The 23,977-nt window shown below is 50.4% G+C and overlaps 2 protein-coding genes across 3 annotated transcripts; both read right to left on the minus strand.

Moving 5' to 3' along the window:
* Positions 1-1,009: 1,009 nt before the first annotated feature.
* On the minus strand, positions 1,010-12,914 carry SDHB (succinate dehydrogenase complex iron sulfur subunit B). Its single transcript, XM_065650115.1, has 8 exons — positions 12,817-12,914; positions 10,368-10,495; positions 9,005-9,090; positions 6,897-7,033; positions 6,500-6,616; positions 4,385-4,486; positions 4,075-4,197; positions 1,010-2,367 (listed from the first exon to the last, which is right to left on the minus strand). The coding sequence occupies exons 1-8, from the start codon at positions 12,889-12,891 to the stop codon at positions 2,290-2,292; spliced, it is 846 nt and encodes a 281-aa protein (XP_065506187.1). The 5' UTR covers positions 12,892-12,914; the 3' UTR covers positions 1,010-2,289.
* A 413-nt stretch (positions 12,915-13,327) lies between these two features.
* LOC135997428 (protein-arginine deiminase type-2-like) lies at positions 13,328-23,772 on the minus strand. Of its 2 annotated transcripts, none has more exons than XM_065650004.1 (16): positions 23,681-23,772; positions 21,997-22,183; positions 21,846-21,915; positions 21,608-21,669; positions 21,409-21,526; positions 20,688-20,813; positions 19,764-19,942; positions 19,504-19,607; positions 19,251-19,362; positions 19,056-19,163; positions 16,699-16,850; positions 16,283-16,427; positions 15,111-15,204; positions 14,349-14,434; positions 14,048-14,176; positions 13,328-13,614 (listed from the first exon to the last, which is right to left on the minus strand). In XM_065650004.1, exons 1-16 carry the CDS (start codon positions 23,770-23,772, stop codon positions 13,381-13,383), a joined length of 1,998 nt encoding a protein of 665 aa, XP_065506076.1. In that variant the 3' UTR covers positions 13,328-13,380. The 2 variants fall into 2 exon arrangements, with proteins under 2 accessions (XP_065506076.1, XP_065506077.1); XM_065650005.1 differs by having other exon boundaries at positions 14,349-14,419; positions 15,096-15,204.
* Positions 23,773-23,977: the final 205 nt, after the last annotated feature.

Consider the following 23,977-nt stretch of genomic DNA (forward strand, 5'->3'; position numbering starts at 1 on the left):
AAAGGGGCTTCGCGCCCCTAAATATTGCAAGGAAATGCATGAAGCTCTGCCCCAAAAAGGGGCATTGTGCCCCATTTTCTTGCAAGGAAGTGCACTGGGCTCTGCCCCCAAAAAAGGCTTTGTACCCCCACATCTTGCAAGAAAATGTACCAGGCTCTGCCTCAAAAAGGGCCTTTGCACCCCCGTATCTTGCAAGGAAATGCAGCAGGCTCCGCCTTCAAAAAAAAAAAAAAAAAAAGGCTTTGCAACCCATTTTCTCGCAAGGGAATGCAATGAGCTCCACTCCCCCAAAAAGGTTTGCACCCCCATATCTTGCAAGGAAATACACTGGGCTCTGCCCCCCAAAAGGGGGCTTGCACCCTCCCATCTTGCAAAAAAATGGATGGGGCTCTGCCCTAAAAAAAGGCTTTGCACTCCTGTATCTTGCAAGGAAATGCACTGGGCTCCACCCTAAAAAAAAAAAAAAAAAAAAGCTTTGCACCCCCATTTTCTTGCAAGGAAATGCATGGGGGTCTGCCCTAAAAAAAAAGAGGCTTTTCACCCCTTTTTCTTAGAAGGAGAGGCACTGGGTGCTGCCCCAAAAAGCAGGGGGGTTATTGAAGCCAGTAACCCTGTGCAGCCCCATTAACGCCCTAGAGCAGGCCCCTCCAGCCCAAACTTGGCTTTTTGGGGCTCTGAATTGCCAAAAAAATGCCACTAGAATTAGCCGGCACCTGCAAGAAGAGCCACTCCTGCCCCCCCCCCGACTCAGCTGCCCCCAAAACCCAACCCTTGCACAAGGGACTTTTGGTTTCTTACACAGAAAGGGAGACAAACTCCAATATTTTCATTAGAAGGAAGAGCCTGTGCTTCTCCCAAAGCCAAAAAAATGAAGCAGTTTTTATTATTCAGGACAGAAAACCCCTCAACCACTGAAAACCATTTTGGTTCCTCCGTGCTGAATTTCCATCCGATCCTTTTCTCAGCCATCGTGCCTAGCTTTTAAAAAAGAAACGAGGCAAAAAACCAGTTTGTGTTCAAATAAAAACCATGTCATAGAGCTCTTTTTATTCAAGCTGTTGATGGGCAGCCCTTAGATTGAAGCAGGGAGATGCTATTTCAAAGCAGAGGGTATCAAAATCTCAGTATTTTGGGAGTGACAATGTGTCACCGCTGTCAAACAGACACAGAAAACAGGGAGGGACAATTTGATGACATGGAAGAGCAGCCCAACACAGGTGGATTTTAAATATTAAAAATCTCTGACCTACAGAAGTCGGTGTCACATCCGCTCTTGGGAATGAAGACGTTAGCTCCAGGAATAAAAAAAAAAAAAAAAAAAATCTATTTCTGCAAATGAAAATTAAGACAGCGACATCAGTTTGGTTTCTCCAGACACCCACAAATCTCCCTGACCATAGGACAGATAAATGTATGGAAAAAACCCAACCAACCAACAACCCAGCATCATTTTTTGGATAAGGCTTTCCAGAGCTGTACACAACTTTTGATGCCACATCAATTTTCATTTGCTGCCCACTGGCAGCAGCTTGGTTACCACATCATGTGTCAGAAGCAGCATCGTGACATTTCTAGGAGTTCTTACTACATCTAGACAAAAAAAACCAACCAACCAAACACCAACACATTAAAAATCTATTAAACAGCAAAACAGAAAGTGCTTCTTTCCTCTCCACCTCCCTGTGTTGCTGCAAGCAACAACCTACCATGAACATCACAAGTTTCAAAAACCTGGAGCTAAAAATCACTTGTACCAGAGCAAAGATTCAACCCTGTTCTAAGAAACCTGCTCTAGGACTTGGAATAAAGATCCAGGTCCTCACTTTGCTCCTCATCGAGGAGCCCAGAGGATTTCAAAGCAGGCTGAAGTTCCCCGCAAATTCCCGTTTCCCAGCCACTTCCATTGTTGTCTTGCTAATTGCCACAGGGTTTATTACTTGCAGGTCTCTTCCCACATGTGCATTTGATTTGAAGACAGAGGATCAAAGTCATTACAGAAATATTTTTTTTTTTTGTCTCCGGGGACACTTTCAAATCCTCATCCCACAGCAGAGCCAATGGCCAAAAATGCAAAAACCAGCAAGGTTTGGGATTCTATGATTGAATCAGAGGCATCAGTGCAACACTTAATAAAATAACAACTCTTCTTTGTCCTTTACAGTTATTTATTGTACATGCAAACCTACGGGAACACCACCGAACTCTCTGCTGGAACCTTCTCTTGCTAAATCAGGTATAAATTACTTTTGGTAAAGCACGTTCGTGTGTAATTCTTCCAGCTGAACAGCGTTACGCAGCGGTCGCCTTCTGTTTGTACGTCGCCATCATCTTCTTGATCTCAGCAATTGCTTTCCCAGGGTTCAAACCCTGAAAAAAAGGAAGAGTTTCAGTTAATTCCTTTGGAAATGGGCATTTTGGAGCATCCTCCCCCTCTTCGTCTCGATTTAAGTCACTGTAAACTCACAAACATGCTGCTATTTGTAAAAAAGTAGCTGGCAGAGTGCTCAGCACCCCGTGCTCAGCTCCTCTACCCAGAGGCTGGACCAGCAGCACTTTCCCACTGCTTGAAGAAGAAAAAAAACCCCACTAATTTGACTTTCAAGGAGTGGTTTTAATCAGCAACATGAGGATCAAAAACGAGTGACGGAGCGATAGGAAATTTTAATAAAGCTCAAGTAGGGCAGAATTCAAGACTTTTACAGGTATTACATGATGATTTCCGGAGGCAGGAAACTGCCTTGTAAAAGATGTTACAAGAGATGTGGGTTTTTGCCTTGTCTGCAATAAAAGAAGCTGTATCAGACGACACTAGGGAAGGGAGCAAGAACATTAACTCCTAAGATTAAAACACTCCTCACACGAGCTTTCCAAAGAAAGGGTTTTTTCTACAATATAGACACACGTCATGTTGCAAAAGCCCTTAATCCTGCAGCACTGCTACCAAACCAAGTGTGTTTAATCTCAAAATGAGAGGGGGGGAAATCACGACTGTGATTCCAGCCACAGGATGGAGAAGGAACAGGAATTACCTGGGCACAGACTTTGAGGGCTGACTGAGACAACAGCCAGGATTAGAGCACGTGAGTGGAAACCTGTTATCAACCAGAAATCTGCCTCCGAGTTGAGACGAAGCATCAACGTGCTATTTATTTCCCTGCACTACATACAGCCAAATCTTCAAGCTGAACCTTCACCATCAGCTGAACTACGGGCGACACCAGATCATGAGCTGGCTCCCCATACAAAGGAAGAATTATCTGTAGCCAGTGAATCACTTCAGAAAAATAACACACATACAAAAAAAAAATTCAGCATGCAGAGGTCCTGACCAACGCCCAGCAGATCTCCAGCATCTCATCATCCCCACATCTCAAGCATTTGCCTCCGTGTTATTTCGCAGCTCAAGAATAATCGCTCCACCGCCAGACACAAGTAGAGGCTGGCAAGAAAACAGCACAGCTGGCAGGGAAGCAAAACTTGATAATCTGCCCAACAACAGGCACAAGGTCATGGCAAGATGAGGAAAAGACATGCTCTGATTTAGGAGAACTTGCTCGGTTCTCAAAAAAAAAAAAAAAATAGAGACACCAGCTGGGAAATGCCCTGACAGCAGGATGTCAGCATAAACCACGTCCCTCAGAGGCATTAAAAACTTGCCAGAGTCTTCTCCATGATACAAATTGCACAAGACAGCAGGGACAACTGCTACCCTTGGAGTTTAAGGTTGTGCTGTGTGGGGGTTAAGCGTGTTAATCATGCCGCTGACTGGACTATGCATGACAAAATTCCCCGACCAGCACCCTACGGTCACGCTCCTAAACCTTGGCAACAGGTTCTCGAAGTCACAGCCTTGCTCACGAGGAAGAAATGTTCCTGTGATGCAAAATAAGAATGTTACGACGTCCTCTCGTACAGTCACTACCATGAGCACAACTGTTGGCAACTCGCCGGGGGTCAAAAGGTTGAATGAGCCAAGGCAAGCGGCAGGAAAAACACCAAAGCGGGTGTTTTCCTACCGGTTTCAAACACGGTACTTGGAAACACGCCAGTAACGCGCGTAGGACACACATGTACCTTCGGGCAAGTCCGCGTGCAATTCATGATCGTGTGACAACGATAGAGAGAAAATGGGTCTTGCAGCTGCGCCAGGCGCTCCTCCGTGTAGTCGTCTCGGGAGTCGATCATCCAGCGATAGGCCTGAAAATCAAGGGCAGGTGACACCCCAAAATGCTTCGTCAAGGAGGTGTCATCACGGGAGGTTTCAAAAGCAACACCTAACTCCGGAATTTTGGGTCCTATGTCGTTCTATCCCACTTGCGCTGGCAAATATTTGTACTGATTTCGCTGGGAAGCCCCTGAGGTGACGCAGGGGATCTGGCCTTACCTGCATCAGCACGGCAGGACCCAGGTACTTGTCCCCGTTCCACCAGTAACTGGGGCAACTGGTGCTGCAGCAGGCGCACAGGATGCACTCGTAGAGTCCGTCCTGGTGGGAGAGCACAGTCAAGACACTCCAGAAACTCATGACAAAGCCTGTTTTTTAAAGAGGGGATTTACAAGAGCACACGCTTCCCTCACCGCCTTCCCCTCTAGCGACTCTGAAAACCTTACGCTGAAGCAGTTCCTCTGAAATGAGCTGCATGAAATCCTCCCTACTCAAGCCGTGTAATGAACAGGGCGGGTGGGGAAGCATAAAGTGGAAAAAAAAAAAAAAAAAAAAGAGTGAAAACCGCTTGATCTTCCTGCATCCCTTCCTTCCAGCCTCTCCCAGTAAGCAGCTGAGGGAAAGCACAGATGTGCGACCAACTAACAGCTCAAAATTGTGTTAAAGAGCAGCAAAATTTGCCCAACAGCTTAAAAGAGAAGAGCTCATAGTTGTCATGTGTTTTCAGGGGAGCTCCAGGCACTTACAGAACAGGAATAGTGAGAGTCTTTAGCCATTTTGCTGTTTTTACAGAAATTAAGGCCTTTTTATTTTGGGTGCTGAAGAACTTTAGACCTACATGGAAGTGACACTGGGCAGACAATGGTTAAATTCCACCAGGTCTCCCAGTTCAATCAAATCCCCAGGCTAAGAGAGGGAGTCCAGTCTGGCTTAAACTACATCTCTGCAAGTTGCTTTTTTGTGCAGGTAACTCAAATTTAGTTTAGAAATATACACGATGCCAAAAAACTTCTAGGAGCTTGTAGGAAGTCTACTGCATTGGAGGGACTGCTCCAATCCACTTTTGAAAAGACTTGCCAAAGCTATTTAAGTCAGGGTTACCTCCTTGCTTTAAATTTATTTCTAATCATAACACTTCAAATAATCGATGATTTTCAGAAAAAAGTGGGAGTTTTTCAGCTGACACTGTATCCAAGTTTCTCCTGCATACAGACCATTGTCAAAGCAAGAGAAACTTCAGAAGTGAGGTAAAAAGCAAATTCATTAGTGGTGAGAAAGATTCCAGCAGCTCTTGCAGCCACTTTTAGCTTTGCTTATTCCTAACTAAATGAGAAAGCAATTTCGAGGATGCTGCTTTATGAAAACCGCGTGTAGGGAGAGTCCCTTTAGTTCTTACGTATAGATTGGATAATGTCATGAAGTGGTGCAAGAGAACTAACCCTTGCCCTTGGATTGAGATTCTTCCAGACTGTAAAAATCCTGCAGTTAAGATATTGGCAGCACCAGTCGCGCCGCACGAACACATAATGGAAAACCTTCCAAGATCGCTGCAGAGTATCAGGCTGCAGCTCACAGGTTTTCATTAAATCCCCTTTAAACAGTCTTCCTCTTTGCTGTTAATATTCACCTCTCTCTCATCGCTTGCCAAAATCCCGCTTTGCGCCTGCGCGACCATGAAGCAAATGATCCACCAAGACAAGTCAGAGGCAAAAAAGAAACGGCTGATTCAATGGCACTTACTGCAGCAGCCGAGGAAATCCAGACGAGAATTTACCTGCACTATGAAGCTCTTCAAATGGTTCCTCAGACACACTTCAGCTTTATGTAGAAACTTCAGACCAGAAAAGCCCCTCAAAATAAGGCAGCGCTCACAACAGACATCCTAAATCTTGTGCTAATGCAGGGTTTAGCTTTTGCCATTAGTTTTTAAGGCTAAAACCCAGCAAGAGGACAGCATTGCGCGGCATACTGCAGCTAGACGAGACAGACAGCGCTGCGCCCGACATCCTACGTGCCCGGCATAAACTGCAGCGCCTTATCTCCCTGGGGTTATTACAAACCTGGAGCCTTCGCAACGTTTGTACAAAGACACGTGGTTTCGCAGCGCAGACAATGGAAAATCAGAGTCCCCATCGCAACCACGACTGCGTTTCCTTAGCAAACATTTCCCCTAGCAATGCAGGCATGCCGTGACACTGCGTTTCAGGCGGCAGATGCCACCCACGCCGGGTTTTGCACCAGACGGCTTTGTCATCAAAGCAACTCAAAGCTACCGCAGGCTAGCGCTTAACCCCGGTCTTATCTGGAAGGGATTTAAACAGAAGAAGCAGTAACCAGTTTCTGACGGTCTTCAATGGACTGCAGGTACTGCTCCTTGCCCTGTTTTGACTCATCCTTCTTCTTCAGATAAGGCTCGATGGATTTGTATTGTGCGTAGAAGTTAGTCAAGTCCTAGGAGTCAAAAGGCAAAGAGGTCACGTTTAGTAACCCGAACTGATGTGCGAGATTGAATAGGTGGCATTTTGTACTTTAACCTGTCGCATTCCTCCAAACAAGGACAGATTTAGTGAAGCTCAGACCCACCCACACCAGAAAACACTAGCATGAATAAAACGTGAATTGGGAGACCCGATTTTGTTGTTACCTCCCAACGTTACCCCCTCCAACCCCATGTGAACCCCCTGCTGCCCAGAACGGTGTCACCCCGGGTCCCAGGCTGACAGATACTCACGGGAACAAGGTCTTTCACCACGTACATGTGCGGGAGAGGGTAGATTTTAGTGATTTTGTTGAGATCGGGGTCAATTCTTTTGATACAGGCCAGCGTGTTGCCACCTGCGATGTTCATAGCACAAGAGCCGCAGATGCCTGAGTGGGAGAAGAAGAATAAAACGTTCAATATTTACCCTCTTATCTTACTTGAGGAAGATCCTCTCAGCCCCAAACATGCCCCCGAGTTGTCTTCAAGAAACTCTGTACGTGACAAGAAAAATGCCCCAAGTTGTTACTGGGCCAAACGCGTTGCTATTTAAATAAAGAACAAACACAAGAGTCACTTTCATTAAAGCTTAAACACATTCTCGGCATTGAACTTCCTTCCACAGCAGAAAACAAGCGGCTTGGCTGCTTCATCACTTTTGCATCATTCATTAGTTTTATATTAGTGGGGAAAACGCTCAGCTTTGCTCACAGGTTTGAAGCACAAGTTTGTATTGATGCAAAAGAGCTACCGCGGAGATTTTAAAATGGGAAGCAGGCGCAGCCCTCACCAGCCCCACAGTTACGGTCAGAGCTTCCCTGAAGGTCAGGAACACAAAACAAAGTCCCCGAGACAGAAGCTTCTTGCTGGGCTTTCTGCAGCGGGGTAGAGCGGTGCCATAAACTGCGTTAATTACGTTCCAAAGGTGAGAGGACAGACAGTAAACCAGAACAAACAGCATAAAAATAACTTAACAAATGGATTAAATGACACCGCTAACAATCTCCCAGTAACAGAAGGATCAGATGTAGCCCAGGAAAGGCCAAGGTTTACAAGAAAAACCACCGCAGAGCTGTCAGAGATACGGCTCCGGAGCTCGGGTATCCAATTCAGAGTGATGCCGAAAACATCCCATTAGAAAGAAGACAAGTGTTGAAAGGGCAAAACTCTCATTTGGGAGGATTTGACACATACCAGTTGATACGAGAGAGAGAAATGCCACCGCTCCTCACAGGGACGAGCTGCTCGGCCGTCCCATCGCTGCCAGATAAAAGCTGGCGCTCGAACAAGGTTGTTCCTCCCACTCCAGAAACGGTTACCAGTATTTTCCAGTCAACTGGAGAGGGAACTGGGACTGCAGACAAAGACCCACGAGTGTGCAACACAAACGCGTGATTTTTTTTTTTTTTTTTTTTTTACATGGTAGAAAAAGGGACAAGATTGAACCAGCCCAGCTCAAATAAAATCCATCTCCAGGTTCTCAAAGAAAATTAGTCAGGGCAATTAATTCCAGCTGCTCAGGAGCAGAGGTGGCTGTCTAAATATCAAACACTGTATGAAATTCCTCCGCCTGCTATGCAGATTCTGCAGGAAACGGCTGCGTTGAAGCGGCTTTTCATGTAGGTCCAAGTCCAAACATCTTTAGGCACCAGCTGCGCCTGAATTTCTCATACTTGCAAACTCACCTCATTAAATCCAAAGTCATTTCATTAGGCATCCTCCCTTCCTGCATTTCCACAACTATCATTTTAAGCTCAGCATCCCAACATTATCCAGGAATTAGGATTTTTTTTTTTTAATAAAAAAAGGAAAGTCACCTTTAATGCAGTCAGAAATGCTGATTTGTAACCAGACAAGAAGCCAAGGGTAGCTTTGCAGCATAAAACCACCAGATGGCCTTTTGCTCAATCATTGAGCTTAGTCAAAGGGCCAAAAAAAAATTCCTGAAGCTATTCCTGGAAGTCCCAAGTCCTTTTCCAGCTACACCCTTTCCAATTTCCACAGCAGCACTAGATAAAGCAGCTCCTACAATTTACTTCCTCACGTCTGCCCCCTCAATTTTGCTGCTGTCATCTTTCTCACTGGGTTTCCCTCCGCCGGCCATCACTGGAGGGCAGCAAGATGAACAAGATTAGGCCAGAAACAGGAACTACCAGGGCTGTTTAAGCTTTATTGCTCACAGCTCAGCATTCTGCGATTCCACCCCAGGAACATGAGCTTTAACTTTACTACTTGATTCATTATTTCATACGTTGGAGGAGGAGAGGGTTGTTTTCCAGCGGTTACACATACGCCATCAGCAACAAAGAGTCTTCAAGGACAATCTTCAGTTTAGGACAGTGGAAAAAAATCCTTCTTACCTTCCCGACACGATCTGCGGAAGGTCAGAGTGGAGTCCACCTCATTTTTTATCTTGATCAGAGCATCGAGCACCATAGGCCCACATCTGTAATAGGAAAAAAAGAAGTCAGTGAACCCAAATAATTAATCCTCCAGCCTCAGTGCTTGACCTCTGGCAACCCAACCGAGCAGCACCTAAAAGGATTTTGAGCAACGGCAATTAAAAATAGACTTTTTTCGCCAATTCCAGGCAACAAGACAGAGATATCTTGATCAGCAGCACAACCCATTCGCTTCGGGACACCCAGGAGAGAAGCCCTTCCATTTCTTGACGCCCAGAAGATCTGGCTCAGCTGGAGAGGGTTCAAACAACACAATTAAAAACCGAGTCCCTTCCTACCGGTTCTCTCCTTCTGAATCAGGTTTTGACAAGCCTGTCTATCTTTAGTCACAAGAGGCAGCGCTGCACACAAAACCAAACAATCTCAGACAATTTATGTAATTTTATATACAGCAGATGAGGCAACACCCAGAGATTATTAACTGGGGCAAGTCACACAAAAATTTGAGTTGTCATGTGCTTCTTGAGCAGAGCTGCGTGGTTTTGTAGCTGAAGCTTTCCGAAAGGCTTGAGGTGAATTCCTCTGGCAAGAGCACAGGGAAATCAAGGTGCACGTGTCCACACAAAGGCTTCTGTGCCACGAGGAAGCCTGCATCTGTTTGCAGAATTGTGGAGAAGAGCTTTCTTGGTGATAGTTACCCCAAAGTGTGCAGGTGGTTACTGCAGGTTTAACAAGATGTGGAAATTAAAAGTAACTAAGTGTTAAGAAAACTAAGAGAAGAGTTGGTAAAGCTTCCACCTTGTCTGCCAGGTCTGGGACTGCGCACTATAGGTAAAACAGTTTCCTTTTGGAACATGCCCCAAGATTTACTGGATAAATAAAGCTTATTAAAGCCACAAACACAATTACATTTTCAACAGAACTCAGGGACGTGGGTAAAACCTCAGAGAAGTCACAAAACAAAGTGACAGCTATTGGGACAGTGGCATTCGGGGAACAGTTTTATTTGCCACACTTAACACTGACAGCTGAGGGAGAGAAAAATCATCCCACATGATCATAGTCAAAATTTATCAAGAAATAACACTGATCTCACCCATGCTGAGGACAAGCAGCTCTAACACAGCTGAGACACCAAATCCCCAGCCACTCTAACAAGGTTTTAACAATCCCTGAAGCTTAACGAGGCTGCTGCCACCCTTAGCTGTCACTCAAGTGCTTCTCAAACACCTTCCATTATCACTTTGCAGATAACCTGTGCACACGCAGCCCCGGAGCGCCTGCCCAGCAGCGAAACCTCTCCCCGCAGGGCCACACTCACTTATTCAGATCCACTTCGTACGTCTGCATGCGGGGCTTGTCCCCAGGCTTGTCGGGATCCCATCGGTAGATGGCAAACTTCTTGATCCGAGGTGCGGCCGCGGCTGCCGTCTGCGCTCCCCGGCACATCTGAAGTCAAACAATGGCAAAAAAACCAGCCCTGAGGTGCCTTGGAGTGGATTTAATTGAGCAACAAAACGACATAAGGATGTGTGGTTTGGGGCGAGAGCTGCAGGACCCGTCGCTGCTTCATGTTCAGTTTTTGGCAAATCCTCCCAAGGCAGGTGGGCCCAGGCAAGCAGTTCTATCCTGGGGCTCCTTCCTCTTCCGTGAGGAAGAGGAGATAATGCGGAAACTAACGGGCAGCCCCAGGTGCTCCTGCGGACGCCCCTTTCATTCCTCCACAGTCCTGAACGCTCTCCCTGCCCCACAACTACCTCCGAAGCTCCCAGCCGTGTCTCTACCCTGCTCCAGGGCAACAACGTCCCCCTCCCAGTGTCCCCCCAGGAGCTTCTTCCCTCTCTAGGCCACCTGCCCCTACTCACCCCTCCCAAATTTCCCCACATCCTTATTCTTCATGGTCCCACATTTTTTCAAACTTGTTTCTAGAACACCTGCATCCCCTACAATTCCTTGTCAAACGTTACCTCCCCTAAACCCTTTCCAAACCCCCTCCTGCTCCTTTTTGCCCTCCACATCCTCTTGCTCCCCCAAGTCCAACCCCCTTTCTCATATCTGCTCTGAACCCTCTTCCCAACCTGTACCCCCTCCTGCCCCCCAGCTCCCTCCCAACCCTTCCTGCACACCCTCCAGACCCCCCCAGCTCCCTTTCAACCCTTCCTGCACACCCTCCAGACCCCCCCAGCTCCCTCTCAGCCCCCTTTGCATCCTCTTCAGCCCCCCAGCTCCCTCCACATCCCCTGCAACCCCTCAGCTCTATCCCAACCCTCTCTGTATGTCCTCCTACTTCCAGCTCCTTCCCAAATCCCTCTGCACCCCCTCCTGCCCTCCCAGCTCCCCCCCAACTCTTCCTGCATCCCCTCCAGACCCCTCTACACCCCCTCCTGCCCCCAACCCTTCCTACACTGCCTCCAGAACCCCCCAGCCCGCTCTGTGCCCCCTCCAATCCCCCAGTTCCCTCCCAATCCTTCCTGCAGCCCCTTTAGAATCCTCCAGCCCACTCTGCACCTCCTCCAATCCCTCATCTCCTTCCCAAATCCCTCTACACTCCCTCCCGCCACCCAGCTCCATTCCAGCCCTTCATTCACCTCCTCCAGCCCCCACTTCCCCCTCAGCCCACTCTGCACCCCCTCCAGACCCCCAGCTCCCTCCCAAATCCCTCTGCACCCCCTCCCGCCCTTCCAGCTCCCCCCTAGTCTTCCTGCACCCTCTCCAGACCACCCTGGCCCCCTCTTGCCCTCAACCCTTCCTTCACTCCCTCCAGCCCCCCAGCTCCCTTCCAGACCCCTTTACCCCTCCCCTTCCCCTCAGCTCCCTCCCAACACTTCCTGCACCCTCTCCTGTGCCCCAGCTCCCCTCTGCACCCCCTCCTGCCCTCCCAGCTTCCCCCAACCCTTCCTTCACCTCCTCCAGCTCCCCCCAACCCTTCCTTCACTCCCTCCAGCCCCCCAGCTCCCTTCCAGACCCCTCTGCATCCCCTCCTGCCCCCCAACACTTCCTTCACTCCCTCCAGCCCCCTCTGCACCCCCTCCAACCACCCAGCTCCCTCCCAAACCTCCCTACACCCCCTCCTGCCCCCCAGCTCCCTCCCAGCCCTTCCTACAGCCCGTTTTGAACCCCCCAGCCCACACTTCACCCCCTCTTGCCTCCAGCTCCCCCAACGCTTCCTTCACCCCCTCCAGCCCCCAGCTCCCTTCCAGACCCCTTTACCCCTCCCCTTTCCCTCAGGTCCCTCCCAACGCTTCCTGCACCCTCTCCTGTGCCCCAGCTTCCCTCTGCACCCCCTCCTGCTCTCCCAGCTCCCCCCAACCCTTCCTTCACCCCCTCCAGCCCCCCAGCTCCCTTCCAGACCCCTCTGCACCCTCCCCAGCTCCCTCTGTCCCTCTCCTTCCCCTCAGCTCCCCCCACAGCTCCCCCCAACCCTTCCTTCACCCCCTCCAGCCTCCCCCCAACCCTTCCTTCACCCCCCTAACCTCCCAGTTCTCTTCCAGAGCCCCCCAACCCTTCCTTCACCCCCTCCGGCCCCCCAGCTCCCTTCTAGACCCCTTTACCCCTCTCCTTCCCCTCAGCTCCCCCCCAACCCTTCCTTCATCCCCTCCAGCCCCCCAGCTCCCTTCCAGACCCCTCTGCACCCTCCCCAGCTCCCTCTGGCCCTCTCCTTCCCCTCAGCTCCCCCCAACCCTTCCTTCATGCCCTCCAGCCCCCCAGCTCCCCCCAACCCGTCAGCCCCCCGCCCGGCTGCCCGGGGCAGGGCGGCTCCAGCCCCTCACCGGCCGCGGCCCGGCCCGCAGGAGCCGTGCGGGGACGCCGCGCCTCAAGGAGACTGCCACCACGGCCGCCGCCATCTTGGCGTTGCGCACTTCCGTGTCCCAGGGGCCACCATAGAGCGCGGGTTGTACCGGGACAAAGGGGCGGGGCTTTTTCTGGCGGCCATCTTGGGTGTGGCGCCACGTTGGGGGTGGCGCCATGTTGAGCGTGGCGCCCTGTGGGACAAGGCGGGATGGCGAGGTCAAGGCGCCCGCATCCCAGCTGTTTGAGGAGAGAGGGGGGTCGGTGCATCCCCCCCTTTAATTCTCAGCTGAATTCTTCCTAGAGAGAAGCCACCCAGACCTTCCCGCCTGCCCCAACCCCAGGCAGGGCAAAACGGTGGGTGCTGAGGGGCAAAATGGCGTCCCCTCCCTGAGGGCTTCCCCCCCTTTCTTTCGCCATTATCGCCCTTTATTATTTAGTTTTCTTCCTCTTTCCTCACAGCAAATTGATTTATTAACTGAATCGCAAGCAACACACGCTGGAAAAGCCACCGGAGACCAAGGCGGAGGGGGGAATGGGCCATGCTATGGCATCATGTGCCACCATTGGAAGGCGAAGGGCCGGCGCTGGACGCTGGTGCCGCAGCGAACCTCCCCCAGGCTGCCGTGGTAGGAGGCCACGTCCTCCAGGAAGCGGCAGCGCAGGCCCAGCGGCTCCAGGAGGGAACGGACCCGTCGCTCCAGGCAGCATTCGCCCCCCGTCACGGGGCCGAAGGGCTTGGGGACGCCCAGGTCCTTGGCCAGGACCATCATGGTGACCTGTGGGGTGACACAGAGGGAGAACCCCGCGGCGTCGGGACTGGGGAAGGTGAAGAGAAGCCGCTGGACGCCCTCATCCGTCAGCGTCGCCCCAAAATGGGGGCACGGACGCTACTTTTGGCAGCCCACCCTCCCGCTGACCTCCAAATCCAGCAGCGTTTTCCCCCTTTTAATCATTAAAATGTGCCTCGCGCCTTGAAATTTCACCACTTTGAGTGGTTTTCACCTCAAAACTATATAGTTTAACCCAACCGCAAGCAACATGAAGCTACAAAGCTGTGGTTGACCTGGGTGTATCCGAGTCTATCTGGAGATCTTTTCCCTTTTTTGGGCAGCTGTAAAGATTGTGCTTTTTTGGGACAACTCTGGGGACTCATTCTAGCTGAATAAGCTGTTTTTTGGGGAGGATCCAAGGAACGGCAGCCCCCCTCACCATGTTGGGGAAGTACGGCACGGCTTTGCCCTGCTTGTCGAGCTTGAAGAGGGTGGGCAGGTCGATGATGTCCTCCTCTGTCAGCCCCAGCTCCTTCTTCAGGACGTCCCTGTTCCAGTCGATGCAGCGCTGGAGGAGATCGGGAAAAGCAGGTCGAGATTTGGGGACGTGGGTGGGCACAGTCCCCAAAACCGTCTCACAGAGCAGAGCCAAAATGCGTCACCTCCCTTAAGGATTTGCACCGCCCTGGGTGATTATCGCAAGAAATATATCAATTATTGTCAGAAATATTGGTTATTACCTGGACATACTGGTTCTGCTGCGCCAGAATGTCATTGGAAAGGACCTTGTTAATGGTGATGCGTTTTGTGTCTGTCCCTGAGTACCCTGCGGATGCAAAACCCCCTCCAAATGAAACGGTGCTGGTAGGAGCCCGGCTTAAAATAGGCCACAGAAATGGAAAAAAAAAAAAAAAACAACAAATCATGATTCCCTGAGCTTGAAGTTCAGGCTGCTGGGAATCCCAGTTCATGGCTTATTGGGAAATTGGGTGGAAGACAAACCTCTGCCTGTTGGGAATAGCGTTGGAAAGGTCCTGTCATCCACGGGGGTCATTAGCTCCTAAATTTCTCCCCTCAACTCCATAAAACCAGAGGTGCCACCTCCAGCCCTTGTTTTGGGACAGGCAGGTCCCGGGGGTGACCCTGGAGGGACCCAGGGAGGGACAAAACTCTTCCCCTGACCCCGTCGTAGATGGATCATGTTCGAATTAACCCAAACCAGCAAGGGAGGGAAGGGCAAGCGAGGCAAAATGCTGCTAATTTGAGTCGTCCTTTGTGCATCTCCTCCGTGCAGAGGTTCTTGATCCCTCCCGTCCCACTCGCTTTCCCAAAATAGGGCTTGAGGAGGCCGGGAACGGTGACCAGACCAGGTGCGAAGGACAAACTGGGTGGGAAAATGTCCCCAACGTCCCCCCCACCCCGTGGACACCCGCACGTCGGTCAGGCGCTGCCGCCCTCACTGGCATCAAAGCTGGGCCCGAAGCCACCCGCTGTCCCCTTGCCTTTGAACATGGTGGCTTCGCCCTGACCCTCCTTCTGCTTCTCCCGAAAGAGCTTGTAGCAGGCAGCGGGGCTGGCCATCAGCATCCGAAACCGCTGCAGGGACAGAGGAGGGACAGCGCTCACCAAAAGTGCCTCATCCAAAGCCCTGGGGGGCTTATTTTTACAAGGAATTAATTTTGGGGGGGTTGGACTAGATGATCTTTAAGATCCCTTCATTCTGTGAGTCTACGAACCTGAGCTTAAACTCTTAAAATTAGGCATCTTCATGGCTATTTATTAGTTTTTTTAAACGCAGTGCTGAGAAGAAGTATCTAAATGAGCTATCGGTGATTTGTGCTGTTGGTAAATCCCCACCTAACAACCCCCGAGGGGTTAAACTGCTGCCTGGGCTTGGCTGCAGGTGGGTCTAATCCTGCCCAGCCCAGGTGGGGTATATAAACCCCCGGGAGGGTTTTGTTGGAGGTTTGGATGAGCTGAGATGGTGTGTGGGGGTTCTGGCTGTTGTTGAGGTTGGTATTTTTTGTTTCTGAACTGGTATTGCAATGAGGGGAGAGGAAGGAATAAGTAAATAATTTTTTTTTTTGTTTTCCCGGGAGAGGTTGAAAAACCAGTATTAAGTTAATCCTATGGAAATTGAGAATTGGAGACTGGGGGGGTTTCCCACCAGCAGAAATGGGCTCCTTGCTGCAGTATTGATGGCATCTCCTATGGGGGTTTAGCACAGCCCTGGTGATAGAAAACACTTCATGGAGGGTTTGTGGGGCTTTTGTATGTAAATATTCCTTTTTTTTGAACCTTTTGATCAAGGTGTGATTTCCCCAGAGGGCAAAGGCCTGTGTCAGAAACAGTAAAAACCAGGAAAGGGCTTTTGCAAACATCTGGAGATGCAGAGCTGCCAGAAGTCCTGGCCAGTGCGTGTGAATATGGAGGTTTAAATTTCTTGGATTATCTTTGCAAGTATCTTTTTCCTTTTATCTATGTTGATTATTCACTAAGAAAGTCTACTTTTTCCATTCAGAGCCCTCACTTTGGGGATAGGAGTGAGAATTCAAGTAAATAACTGGCTGGGACTGTCAAGGAAAAGAGCTTTAGGGTTTTCTCTAGAGGTGCCCCAATGGGATTAGTGTCTGAGTGGAGAAACCGTGGAGTGGTGTGGGGGTTTCGGGGCTACCTTTGTGTCGGAGGTGGGCACAAAAGTGAGAAATTCGTTGACGTGACCCATGGCCAACCAGTCGGAGTAGAGCTCTACAGGAGCCTGGACTTGCTGGGCGTAGAGAAAATCCCGCACCACCCTGGTCATTCTCCTCCCTGCGGATCTGCGGGTGAGAGAACAAGGGCAATAAATATTTATGCAGCAATATGGACATATAAATAACTTGGGGGGCAAAAAAAAGAGGGTTCACATGTGATGGCAGAGGTTGGGTGCACACACTCCGTAAGGTGCCAGATTTGCAGCTGGTCAGGGAATGGCTAATTAAGGCCCTTAATGTGTTGTTTGGTTTGGTTTTGTTTGTTTGGGTTTTTTGTTATATTTAGGGGCAGTTGTGGTTCCTGTGCTCCCAAACCTGTGGGTTTCCCCTCTCTTACGTGGGGAAGCTGCTGCCGATGAGGATCCTCCCCAGGGGATACTCCTTCCCTGCCACGGTCACGGGTGGGCTGACCTCCAGGTTGCCGAAGGAATCGAGGCTGGCGATGGCTTCGAAGAGCGGCTCTCGCCTCACGTACCCAAAATCAGGGCCCTGGGGTAAGAGAAATTGCCGTGGGCTTTGCCCTGAGCTCCCTCTGCCTCCATGTCTCTGTTTTTATTCCTCCTGTTGAGCTCAGACCCACTCCAGTGGGTAAAAAAATAACAAGAATAAAGCCTTTTGGTGGATAAGGAGAGGCTCAAGGAAAGGCAAGAGGATAAAGGTTGTTTCTATGTTATTTTGGCTCAGAAATAAATGGCAAACGCTGGGAGCAGAGCTGGGGCGTTGAGCTGGGCTGAGATCTCCTCTGCTATCTCATAGTCAGTGTTTAAGTGTTGTCATTAAGCTAATGAGGTGCTGGGTTAGCCCCGAAGCCGACTTTCTGGGTGGCTCTTGTTGAGCTCGAGGAACTTCAGCCCCTGAGGGTACATCCACCCCAGCCATAAGAGCCACCCCAAGGGCTGCACTTCGTTTAAATCCCATTTAAACCCTGATTTTCAGCACTTATTATATATGGGATTTAAGGCATTGTGCGCACAGGGGTAATTAACACTCCATTGTGATGTGCCAGGGTCAAATGCTCAAGGGGAGTGATTGCGGTGTTAAAAACGGGGCAAAAATGACAGTGGTGGGGCAAAAATGACAGCGGTGGGACAAAAATCCTACCTTGAGCCCATCCTGGTGCTCTGGTTTATGTGGACTCGGAGCTCAGGGCAGCCCCTGGGACAAGCTCAGGGATCGGTTGGGTTTGTGTTAAATCCCAATCCCTTATTAATGTTGGATTTCCTTAGGGGTAATATATATATATAAGTTGGTAAGAATGCACGGGGAGACCTAAGGTTGTGTGGTTATGATCTAGAAGTTGCTTTTTTTTTTTCTCTTTTAAATTGAGGGTGTTTGAAGGAGCTGGGAGCTGCCGCTGCCTTTCCCTGAGGCTCCCCATACATTTTTGGGGTGCGTATCTAGAGGGTCAGATCCTTCCCCTGGGTGCTATGAGAGGGACTGAGCATGAAACAGCTGCTCTTGGCTTATTTCAGTTTAATAAATGGCGGAGCCGATACGGTTTCAGCTGTCAAGGCGCTGGTTCATCCCAGGTTTGGGTGTCGCATCCAAAGCCTATCAGTTCCAGATTGATTTTTGAGGGGCTTAATTGCCTCCTGTCTCCTTTTTCCCTGGTGTGGGGTCCCAGGGGTTTAGGTTGGCCGGGGCGAGGGGAGGGCCTGTCCATGTTGTGTTTGGCTCAATATTCCGAGCTGGAAAATGAGATTGGAAAGATAGGAGTGGGGATTAGGGGAGGCTTCAAAGCAGAAATTGGAGTATGACATGTTAGCGGCTCCACAGGCTGAAATTGCTTCGCTAAATATGAAGCGGAGCAATTCCTAAAGAGGAATTCGTCCTGCTTGATGAATCCAGGACTGCGTGTTCTCATTTCAGGCATGAGAAACGATGTATTTCAACACTTCTGAAAGCACTTAACCTTCCCCAAAGTGACATGCAACAACAGCAAAAAGGCAAGCTGTCCTCTTTTCCCATTAATTTTGGGGAGAATACCAGGGCTGAGGCTGCTCCCAGAGCCTGGCTGGGTGTACTGGGTGGCTTTGGTGGCTCCTTGGGGATGTCCTACCCTTTCTGCATGGTGATATCTCAAAGGGATCATCCAAACCATCTTTTTTTTCCCATGTGTTTTGGTGCTGGGCTTTCCCAAAACTCCCCAGCCAGGGTTCCTGCTTTCTTTGCGCACCCTGCCCGTGACTGGCCCTTTGCCTTGGCGGAGAAGCCCCACAGGGATGTTTTTTGGCAGCCGATTGTCTTGTTTCTCTTCCAAGGAAGTAAACTGACCCTCTCACACTTTCCTTTCCTGTTCGGGAGCTGCTGTGTAGTCACGGATGTGGAGGAGGGAAGGAAAAACCAGCCAATTCTTGGGTATTCAGGATGGAGAAATCCATTCCTGTCCCAAAGTGTGGCAGGAATCCTTTTTTCCCTGAGGTCCTCCTTGCCCATCTCATCCAGAACTTTGTGGATAAAGGGTTTTCCAGATGGTTGGGATGTGGATCAGGTTCTGACCCTTGTTTTTAGAAGGCGAGGCGGTTGTGAATGGGCTGGTATCTCTATGCAGTGCTCTTAAACTCTCATTTTTCAGCTAATTCATTACAGGGCCTCCAAGGAGCCAAGTGCAAGTGAGATTTTTAGCAAAGGTTCGATGACATAAAAACCTTCAAGCTGCTCCTTGGACACCACAAGTGACCATCCTGCTCTTACCAGCAGCTCCTTGATGGGGAGTTGCTCCACCCCTCCATCTCGAGGGGAGTCCAGCACCACCGGGAAGCTTTTATGGGGAGTGTGGGTGTAGCCAAACTCAATCTCATCCTAAAAAAAAGGGAGGAAAACCCACATGGGGTACATCAGGGAAGGAAAGGGGTTTGGTTTTTTTTTTTCTCTCTGGTGTCCACTTACCTGCATCCAGCGGTCTCCGCGGTTGATGTAGCCGGAGCAAACCTTCAGCTCACAGCCGGCCTTGTTCACCAGGTTTTTGATCTCCTTCATGAAGAGGTAGTTGTCCTTCATGCTGGGAAAGGGGGTGGCAGGAGGGAAGGAGGTGAAGGGCTGCTGGAAAATCAATGTCCCCTCTGCCTGTCACCTCTCTGGCCTGTCACGGTGACCCCCAGGGAGACTGCGGGGCTGATGCTGATTCGGTTGGGGACTTTACCTGCAGACGAAGACGTTCACCGGTGCCAAAGTGTTGGGGGTCATGATCCATGGCGCTACCCTGAACATTACCATGTCGGTGAAGATTGGGGAGTGGGGGATAGCCTGGGGGAGGCAAGTAGAAACTGGGGACTTTCCGCACCCTGGTTACCACTATTTCCCCCCAAATACCTTATTCTTGAGGTCATTTTTGGGGTAAATTAATGGGGACCACTCTCCATTCAGTCCCCCATCTACACCCCTTCCCCTGAATCCCCGAACCTCAGCCAGTGTCTCCAGGAGGCTGACGTGGATGGAGACCAGCCCGGGGAAGGTTTCGTCAGGAAAACGAAGCCCCTCGACGAAGAAGTCGAGCTCGGCGGCCCCGCCGGTGTACTGCACGGCATGGTACAGCTTCCTCTGACCCAGCACGTGGACGTAGCGCTGCCCGAAGAAGGGGTCTGCAAGAAGAGAAAGGGGAAAATGGGCAATTTCTAACGCTTTGGGTTTTTCCAACCTGTTTTCTTGTGTGCGAGGAGGTACCGTGGTCCCTCTGCCCCGGGATTCTCCACCTCTGTGGGAAGATGAGACTTCATCTGGCAGAACCTTAAAATAGGAGTTACGGGGCTTGTGATTTTTATAATTAGGTACAGGAAGGGTGAGGAAAAAATGTCTCAGCCTTTCCTTGGATGGAGCAGCCACTGGTGAGATGTTTCCATGGGGGGTTTCTGCCCTTGCAGCCCCCTCTGACCTGCCATGGGGTGACAATGCCACCAGCCCCCCTGCTGCTGCATGAAGGGAAAAGACCAAGCGACTTCATGGCACATTTCTGGGCTGCATGAGGGTTGGTGTTTTTTTTTGTCCTGTGGAATAAATTGCTGTGCCCACAAAGAATAAGGAAGGAAAATGTTTTGTAAAGTGTGTTGCCACCCTGGATAAAGCGTCTGGATGTCAGGACAAGTGGATTTTATTTTTTTGCTATTCCTTTGCTGGCTGACCTTGGGTAAATGGCTTTGTGACCCTGTGCTTGTTAATAATTCAATGCTGGAAAAAATTGGAGGAGGGATGCTGAGGGCATGGTTTGCTTCAAAATGCCATTTGCAGAGCGTAAAGAGGTCAGAGATGGAAAGAAAAGAGCTCGCAGGGATCTTGAAAGCACCACAAATGAGAAGGAAGGGGCAGAGGAGGAGGTGAGGAAGGACTTACTCTGCACATAGAAGACCCCAACTTTGTCGGCATCAGAAACGGGAACATAGAGGATGATTTCGTACCCCCGGGGCAGGCGCTGTGGCCCTTCAGTCCTCAAGATCATCCGAGACATATCCAGCAAATCTGGGGGTGCAAGAAAAAGAAGAATAATAGTGTGATGGATGATTGCATGGTGCAGCTCTGGCCGTGCTCCCTCCTGGGGTTTAAATCTCCCACGCCAAAAAATCTGTTCTTCCCTCGCTACTGGCCTCTGCAAGCTGGAAAAACAACCTGCGGCCCTGCTTTGAAACAAATGCCTTTTTTAATTTTCATTTTCCCCAACAGCCCTGACCCAGCCGGTCCCCGGCCTCAAGGAGTCGATGGGCATCGGCTCCGCGTGGTTTTAGTTTTCCAGGAATGGACGGGAATTCCTGGCTGGCGTCGCCCTGAGCTCCTTTCACCCGCACAAAGCATTCCTGGGCCAAGCTCTGCTGCCCGTGGCACCTCTGCTATTTTTCTGGCCGTGCTTCATGCCCTTGCTTGACTGCAATTTGTTTTGCATGGCATTAAAAAAATAAAAATTCCCATGTTGGGAGCTTACTCAGCAGCTTGGTGGAGAGCAGCTCATGGGAGCTGGTTCCCAAGTGAAATTTCATCTCCAAAAAGGTTAAAGAAGGGCAATAACGGAGCTTTTTTTTTTTTGCTTTCTATGATTTGGTTTTGTTTTTAAAGCTGTTACCTTCTTTGCTGAATACCCTTTCGTCGTCGTGGTCCGATGCTGGAGTGAAGGGACTGTCCTTGTCACAGCTGACAAGCAGGATGGCCCCGTGTCCCTGCGGGCCCCAGGTCCAGCTTGCCTAAAACAGCCCCTGGGCCTTAGCAAACTCAGGCTTTTGCAAGCCCGTGGACTTTCTGTGCAGCAGAAAAGGCTGAATTACCTTGTTGGGGTTGTTTTTTTCCACCACGCCGTCCCGATCCGCGTCGACGTCCAGAGAGATCCCTGGATGGGCCGATTCCAGTGTCACCCCAGGGTATAGCAAGCTTGGGTGGGTGCAAAAGCCCCCGCAGACCCAGCAAATTTGGGTCTCTCTCTGCCTTCCCCATCCCAGCATCCTCCTCCAAGGGACCGAGGGGGTGAAAATGGATTTTTTGCGTCGCAGAGACCTTCTTACTCACCGATGCCAGTGAGGAAGACCCCGGCTTGGTTGATGGGCTGCCCTCCCTCTGCGTAAAAGCTGACGGTTACCTGCAAACCCCCGAATCCTTGCTTGGGGATGGATTTTCTCCCTCCGGGGGGTGTTCCCCATCCCAGCACCCCACTTCTTACCTTGTTATCATTGATCTCCGTGCTGGCCCGGCTCATGCTGAACCTCAGGACTGTTCCCTCGTCCAGCGGCCACCGTGTCCCGCTGCCGGTGGCCGATCTGTCCTCTGCTTGGCCCCGGCACATCACCTCCACGCTCACCCCCTCTGTGTGCTTCACACCGAAGGAAACCGCCCCGGCTGGGGCCGCCCTGCCCAAAACACTCTGTATTTTTATATGTTTGCACCAAAAAACCACTGGTTGTCACTGCAATTAATTTTGCTGTGCAAAACACAGCCAAGACTGGGCATACTGGTGTCTCCACACTCACCACCAGCACATTTCTGCCTTTTCCTCCCTGCCTGCGAATGCTTGAATTATCTTTTTTTTTTTTTCCTTTTTTTAAAAATTGTTTAGGCAAGCACATGCTATTTTAGCAAACTGAGTCTACTCTGCAGCCATCGGTGTGGATTATGATCCATAATAATCACAGCCAAAGCATTCAGTGCCGCTGGAACCGAACTTGCGTTTGCATTTCAATCGAGAAATCTGTGTTTATTTTCCAACCGAGGCAAACCTGGTATTTAGCACCTCATCGTAACCCAGCTGAGAGACTTTACCATGAGAAACTCTAATTTTTGGGGTGTTTTTACCCAACTCTGAAGCAGCTGGTGCTGCACTGCTCCCGGTATGATGCATCCTTGTTATTTTCCAGCTGCTCTGCGCATCCCCTTCCCCTCGCCTGGCTCCTTGTCCCTAATTTCCCCGTCTTTCCAGGGTTTTTATTTTTGGGCTGCTTGCAGCTCCTGCGGCGCAGGCTCCCTCAGAGCATACGTGCTCCTGACACCCGAGCATTTGTGCCATATCACCGTTACAGCATCATTTATCAAATTTCTGGATGCCGGCAGTCCTGCCAAACCTGCAGCAGGGTTAGAGGGGGGAGAGGAAATCTGAGTGCTCGTTAGCTTCTGCCCTGGCATTTCTTAAACGGTTAAATTATGTTTAATTATGCATGGAAAAACTGGTTTGGTTTCCTTGTTTCTTGCTTTTGGGAATCCCATCGGGAGAAGATTTGACCCGGATTGATGCCAGATGAGTTGTAACTGTGCCGCTTGGCTTGAATATTGAGGGCGAGATTTGCAAAAGTGGCAAAGACCAGAACTGACTGCGAAATGAGCTTTTAAACTTTTTCATTTGAGGGGGAATAATTATCTTGAAATGCAGCATCAGGTTTGTTCTAAGGGAGCAGGGCTGGTGTTGTGGGGGCTTGTGTCCTGTCCTAGGACACTGTTTGCTCACTAGATCTTGTTTTTCTCCCCTCTCCCAGCTGCATCTTGACATTTTCAGTCCATCCCTGTGGCTCCTGCTCATCCCTCTGCTCTCCAGCACCTTTCTGAGATGACGTTGGATCCATCGACCACAAACAGATCAAACTCATTGCTGTCACAGACCCAGGGTAAATATTAATACTGTAGCACAAATGTGGATGCTCAAAGCTTCCCTGGGATTTGTGCAGATTCGCGAAGCCAAGGGAGGATTTTGCTCGTGAATTACATTAAATCGCAGCATCAGGGCTGTGAATTTTGGGGGAGAATAAGGAAAAATGAGGAGAAGGGGATTTGCAGAAGGATAAAAAAGGGGGTAAAGGTGTGGAGAAAAGTGGAAGTGCAGCAATGGAGGAAGGGGAGCGTTGGGGCGTCCCACTCACCCGTAGACGTCGGCGGAGATGTGGGTGCCCAGCACGCAGAGGGCCTCGATGCGGTTCCCGTGCTGCAGCCGCAGCGTGCGCTCCCCCGGCATCTCCGCAGCCCAGCCGCCCCGACGATGGGCACACGCGCCCTTGCCCACCCGCTCCGGGTGCCACCGAGCCCCCCAATGGCACCCAACCGCTTCTCCTTCCTCCCTGGCACACCTCCCTCGTCCTCCTCCTCGACTGGCCCCGCAGCAAATCCCTCAACCTTGGGAGCGTGCAGAGTTTGGGATGACAACTCTGCAGCCCCCACCC

Source organism: Caloenas nicobarica, chromosome 22 (assembly GCF_036013445.1).
Source record: "Caloenas nicobarica isolate bCalNic1 chromosome 22, bCalNic1.hap1, whole genome shotgun sequence".
Lineage (NCBI taxonomy): Eukaryota > Metazoa > Chordata > Aves > Columbiformes > Columbidae > Caloenas > Caloenas nicobarica.